Source organism: Mobula hypostoma, chromosome 10 (assembly GCF_963921235.1).
Source record: "Mobula hypostoma chromosome 10, sMobHyp1.1, whole genome shotgun sequence".
Classification (NCBI taxonomy): Eukaryota; Metazoa; Chordata; class Chondrichthyes; order Myliobatiformes; family Myliobatidae; genus Mobula; species Mobula hypostoma.
The window spans coordinates 58,411,552-58,418,147 of NC_086106.1; the positions used below are offsets into that span (position 1 = coordinate 58,411,552).

Here is a 6,596-nt window from a genome sequence, read left to right on the forward strand (position 1 = left end):
TTATGCCAAAAGAAAGTTAATCACAAATTAGTTACTTATCAACCATCTCACTGGTTCTGAGGCCATTTGTGATGGACAACACTAGCGCTGTCAGTGACGTCCACACCAAGCGATGAACATAGAGACTGAGAAACACTGCTGGGCATGGAGTTCAGAGTGGGTAACAAGGGAAGATATTCTACTCTGAAGTGCTTGAATGAGCCACAATTTGTGACATTGGCTCTGTGATTGAAATCACCGGCACTAATTTCAGAACAGATTTCTTCTCTGTCTCTCTCCCAAGCTGCCAAGGTAGAATAGACTGCAGATTAACATTTCACATGTCCTAAAACTGGTCAGGAACTTAATCACTCCCTAGTGCCACCAAAGCCTAAGGTGCTATTGTCACATTAACTATTGCAATTTTCACCATTTCCCATCATCCGTAACTTCCTCTATATCAAAAAATGTTAACCTGGCCTTGAAAATACTCAGTAACTTTCTGGGGCTCTCCAAGGGAAAGATGTTAAAAATTCACATTCTTTATTGGCCGTAGAATTATTGAGCAATACAGCCTGGATACAGGCCTTTCAGCTGAACAAGTCCATGCTGGCCACGGTACTCACCCACCTGGTTGTCTCCATATTCCTCCATGTCCCATCCCTGAATGCATCTACCCAAGTGCTTCTGAAATGGTACTGTTGAACTTACCAACAACCACCTCCTCTGGCAGCTCATCCCATACTCTACTACCCTCTGCATGAAAATGTTGTCCCTCAGGCCCCTTTTAAATCTGTCCCTTCTCACCCTAAATATATGAACCCTAGCTTTGGATTCTATACCTTGGGGAAAAGACTATTATCATCCACCTTATCTATTGCTGTCATATAAACTTTTCGGTAAGCTCACCCCTTATTCTCCTGCATCCAACCAAAGTAGGCCAACACATGCCTCTGTGGCTCTGTCCCATGTCCGGACACCCTCACCAGGGGGCCCATTCTCACTACACCTCCCCTGGCAAAACCACTAAAGACGGTAGCTCTCATTCCACCTGAGATAACTGTGTTCACCTCAAACTTTCTTATGTCAAATATCAACATTATGAAATTCAAAACAAATCTCTCCCCGTAACTTAAGTCCTCCAATCCAACCAGCATTCTGACAAAACTCCTCTGCACTCCCTCCAGCACAATCACACTGGAAGAATGTGAATTTTGCATGGTTGGAGTTTATAGCCAGATCAGGGGTTTTAGTTGGTGAGCGAGATATAAATGTAAGCCCTTTGGTGGGGTGTGGAGTGTTGTGTTGGTTGAAACTAAAAGTTGTACTTCAGCATGAGCCTGGTGCTACAATGATTGCAAACCACCCAGCCCACAAGAAGACTCTGATTGAAAGAATCCTTACACTGCAGAACCCTGACCACAGAATCTCAAAGCGTCACTGAACAGTGATCAATAATTCTGATGAAAGGGTATCAACCAGAAACTAGAACAGCTTCTCTCTCCATAGATGCTGACTGATCAGTTCAGTGCTTCCAGCATTTCCACGTTTATTTCAGATTTCCAGCAGCTGCGGTTTATTACATTTCATTTTCTGATCATAAAGCAGTCTTGCATATCACGCAGTTCTGTCACAAAGGGTCTCACAACATCATGTATGTCTAATCACAAATAGTTTCACACCATTACAAAGTTCTGGTCACAAGGGATCCTGCAACATCACAAAACTATGTTCAAAGACATCTTGCACTATTACAAAGCTGAAATCACAAGGTCATGAAATGAGAGTGGTACAGCACTGAACTACATTCTTCAACACGCCATGTCTGCAGTATATTAAGCTCACTTTATTCATTATCCCACTAAAGCTTACCTACTCAAGTACCTGATGAAGGGTCTTGGCCCAAAATGTTGACTGGTCATTTCCATCTGTAGATGCTGCCTGACCTGCTGAGTTCCGCCAGCATTTTGTGTTTGTTGTTCATTCAGGTACCTCTGAAATGTTATTACTGTTCTGGCCACCATTATCTCTTTAACAATATAACAACATAAGAAATAGGAGCAGGAGTAGGCCATCTGGTCAATAATATCATGGCTGATCTGGCTATGGACTCATCTCCACCTACCTGCCTTTCCCCCATAACCCTTAATTCCCCTACTATGCAAAAATCTATCCATCCTTGTCCTAAACATATTTAATGAGGTATCCTCCACTGCTTCATTGGGCAGAGAATTCCACAGATTCACCACCCTCTGGGAAAAGCAGTTCCTCCTCATATCCGTCCTAAATCTACTGCTTGGAACCTTGAGGCTATGTCCCTAGTTCTCTTACCAGTGGAAACAACTTTCCTGCCTCTACCTTATCTATCCCTTTCATAATTTTATATGTTTCTATGAGATCTCCTCTCATCCTTCTGAATTCCAGTGATTACAGTCCCAGGCGACTCAATCTCTCCTCATAGTCTAACCCCCTCATCTCTGGAATCAGCCTGGTGAACCTCCTCTGTACCACCTCCAAAGCCAGTACATCCTTCCTCAAGTAAGGAGACCAGAACTACACACAGTACTCTTGCTGCGGCCTCACCAATAGCCTGTACAGTTGCATCTTCTGACAGCTCACTCCAGACCCCAGCTACTCTTTGCATAAAACAATACACCTCACATCCCCTTTAACTCACTTCCAGCTCACCTGAAACCTTTGCTACCTAGGTTTAGACACATCTCTCCCAGGAAATAGACTCTCATTATCTACCACATCTGTTACCTGTAATCGTATTTCCGTTTGTCATGTCTTCTCTCAGCCACCTCCAACTGAGGAAAAACTGACTCAGCCCATCCAATCCTTCCCCATAACTCAATCCCTCTAGTCCTGGCAAGATCCTTGTAAATGTTTTCTATGTCCTCTCCAGCTTAATCACTTCCTTCTTGTAGTATGATGATCTGAACTGCACACAGCATTCCGGAGCTCTAATCACAAGGATTCATGCTCCATTGCAGACACTGACCACACAGGGCCTTGCACTACTGTAATGCTCTGCTCTGCATGGAGGCATTAACTTCACCATCTTTGAACATGGTGGATGGTTGGGATGTGTTCTACACAGCACCCTCTCATAAACATTAACTCTTTGCTTTGCCTTATTTGGATGGAAGATGTGCAGCTCTCTCCACTGGATGGGGAAGTTTTTGTTCCAGGTAGACGACGGGAAGCAGAATCAGAATCAGAATCAGGTTTATTATCACCGGCACGTGTCGTGAAATTTGTATGGATCTGATCATGCTTCCCAAGGAAGGTGTGACTATCCTACAAGTTAGTTTGTTTTTCATTGGAATGTGAGGGTATCACTGACTTAGTCCCATCTAATCAGTCTGTGTCTCTATAGTGTGTGACAAATCTTCAAGCCGGTTCACTCCTCTTGCCTCCAACCTCTCCCTTCCTGAGATAGTTGCATGAATGTCCAAAGGTTGAAGATTGGTAATCAGGGAAAGACAAGGAAGTACAAATGTACAAGAGTGTTGAAGAAGAAGTAGGCTACTCAGCCTCTCAATGTGACCGTGACCAATCTGCCCTTGGCCTCATCTCTTCTAAGACAACTTCCCATAACCCTCCATCTTTCAATATTTACCCGCCTCCACCTTAAATATTCTGTATCTAATGATTTGGCCTCCTCTATCCCTGGGACAGAGTTGCACCACTTTCTGAAAGAAGTATCTATGCACCTTGATTTTAAATGACCAGTCTCCTATCCAATAACTAAACCCATTTCTTCATGGCGGTCCCGGGAGTGTAAACATTTTCAACATCCTCCCGTCAAGCCCTCTCGGATCTTATACATTTAAATAAGCGCCCCCTCCATTTCCCCTAAACTCCAAGGAATACAGACCCAAAATGAAACAGGAGCAACAGATTAGCTCCACGAAAGGGCTGGCACATGCATGGTGTACCGAATGGCCACCCATTTGAGTCATTCTATCATTAAATGTTTCCAAGCTCAGCAACCCAGCTAAGCCACCAGAGCCTAGGTCCCAGTGTTCCTGGGATCAGCATTCCCTCTAGTGTCCTGCCTGAACCCAAGGCTCCACCTCCCCATCACCAAATTATTAACAAAAAGACAAGCCTGCTGGAAGCACACAGCAGGTCCGGCAGCATCTGTGGAGAGATGAATAGAGTTAATGTTTTCAGTAATGGACCCTTCATCAAAATAGCAAGTCATCAGTTTGGTTTTACTTTAAACAGAGAATTATAAAATATTGAATCTAGCCTCGACATTGATGAGCATCTATGAACCTGAGAACTGACCTCTGTATTCCTCTCCACAGATGCAGCCTGCTCCACTGCCTTTTCCAACTGGTTGCATCACAGTCTGCTGTGGAGGGCCCAATGCACAGGATGGCAAGAGGCTGCAGAGGGCTGTAGACTCAACCGCCTCATCACAGGCACTACCCTCCCCAGCATCCAGGGCATCTTCCGAAGGTGGCATCCATTATTAAGGCCCCTCACCACTCGAACAAGCCCTCTTTATGTTACTACCATCAAGGATGAGGTACAGGAGCCCAAATCCTACGCTCAGTTTAGAAACAGCTTCTTCCCCTCCACCATCAGGTCTCTGAACAGTCCTTAAACCAAAGTTATTATATTTGCATCATTTGTTTTTGTAACTGATAGATTATTTTGTCTCTGCACTATACTGGGGCCACAAAACAACAAATTACATGCAATATATCAATGATGATAAATCCAATTCTGAACCCAGCATTTGTTTTAATGTCAGGATTCCAGCAGCTGCAGCATTTTATTTTGACCTTTGGATTACTGTCACATCAGGCATGTCCAGACATTGTCTGAGTCCACAGCGCAGAGAAACACCATTTCTATTTCAGAGATGCCTTCTTTAAGGATATGCTCATTTCAGCCCTCTGCCACCGTCGGGGTCACATTATATTCAATTCACTCAGCTGGGATCCACTACATGATCAACTGTCCCAGAGGGGGAAGAGAGTGGGAGGAGGAGGAGGGACAGAGAGGGGGAGGGGAGTAACAGAGAAGGAGGGGAAGAGACAGGGGGAAGAGAGAAAGAGGGAGAGGTGGGAGGAATAGAGAGATGAGAGAAAGGGGAGAAAGGCTGGGGAAACCACATACCTTAAGTACCAACAAATCACAAAGAGAGCGAGAGAGAGAAGGGGAGACAGAGAGAGAGAGAGAGAGAGAGAGAGAGAGAGAGAGAGAGAAGGGGAGAGAGAAAAAGGAGGAAAGAGAAACAGAAGAGAGTCAAGAGGAATGAGTCAGAGCTATGGATACAGGCACAAGGAGACAGACAGAGAGGAGAGAAATACAGAGGGAGAGGAGACAGACAGTGTGTGTGTGTGTGAGAGAGAGAGATAGAGAGAGAGGGGGAGAGAGAGAGAGGGAAAGGGGAAAGGGGAGAGAGAGAGGGAGACAGACAGGCAGAGACAGACAAGGAGAGAAAGAGTCAGAGACAGAGAGAGAGGGGAGAGAGAGTCAGAGAGAGACAGAGTGAGTGAGAGAGAGAGAGAGAGAGAGAGAGAGAGAGAGAGAGAGAAAGGAGAGGAGAGAGCGGGTTTCAGCATCAACCCACCACAACTCACCTGGCTTGGATGGCCCGCTGGAGAAGGAGGAAGATGAAAAGTTTGGCGAACATTCCGGCTGCTGCAGCGCTGGATCGCCCGAGGTACTGAGCGGTCTCGCTCGCCACTATCCCTAGGTACAGAAGTTGTCGGCCGGAGTCCGCCTGGTGACGGTCGGGTTCCGCTGGCTGCCGGGAGGGTGAAGCACGGGTGTCCCCGGTCGGAGCCGAGATCCCACTGCTGCTGCCGCTGGTACCTCGACACTGCGAACCTCGCCCGCCCGCCCGCTCTCCGTGTGAAACTGAGCGTCGCGATCCCGTCACAGACGTTTCCAGAAGGTGCGGCAGGGGTTCCCAACCTTTTTATATGCCAAGGACCCTTACCATAACCGGAGGGTAAGTGGACCCTAGGTTGGGAACCCCTGAGGTGCGGGGAACCCGTCCGGCGACTGGCGAGCAGACCCGGCGCCCCGACAGGCGAAGAAGTCGGCGCGTCGAGCAGCGTCTGCGGCGGGAGGAGCACTGGACAGGAGAGCGCCTGTAGGCAGAGGTCGGCACCCGGCTTTAAGATGCAGAGAAGAGGCGGTGGGGAGAATGGGAGAGGAGATGAAGCACGGATGGATGGTTTTCACCAGGAGAAGATGGGCTGTCACTCGTGGCTGGGACAAGGTGGGGCCAGGAGAGCGAGTGTGACATCAGGAGGGCGTGGGTGGCAGCAGGGCTGGTGGTCCTGCCGGGGAGAGGGTGGGAGCAGGAGAGGATTGCCCTTTCTGTGGGGGGGGGGGGGACTCGTGCAGAGAAAAGGACCGCGGAATAGTGAAACCCTGGCAGTGCAAAGGCAAACGACAAATCATGCAGATGCTGCACAGCCACATTAAAAAGAGAATTTTGCGAAGTTGGAGAGCTTCAAGCAGCGTCCGTGAAGGGAGAAGGAGGGTTCCTTTCTTAGATCAGATCCAAGGGCACTCTAAGAACATGAGTCCCTGGTTCCTTCAGTTACTCCCGGGAAGTGTTACTCCCACCTTCCCGGTCC

The 6,596-nt window shown here is 47.5% G+C and overlaps 1 protein-coding gene across 1 annotated transcript in view; it reads right to left on the bottom strand.

Moving 5' to 3' along the window:
• Positions 1–5,715, bottom strand: part of LOC134353320 (gamma-aminobutyric acid receptor subunit gamma-4-like) — a 228,793-nt gene extending 223,078 nt beyond the window's left edge. The window contains exon 1 of the mRNA XM_063061357.1: positions 5,586–5,715. Coding sequence (XP_062917427.1) covers positions 5,586–5,638 — 53 coding nt within the window. The 5' untranslated portion in view covers positions 5,639–5,715. The remainder of the gene's footprint in view (positions 1–5,585) is intronic.
• Between the last annotated feature and the right edge of the window lie 881 nt (positions 5,716–6,596).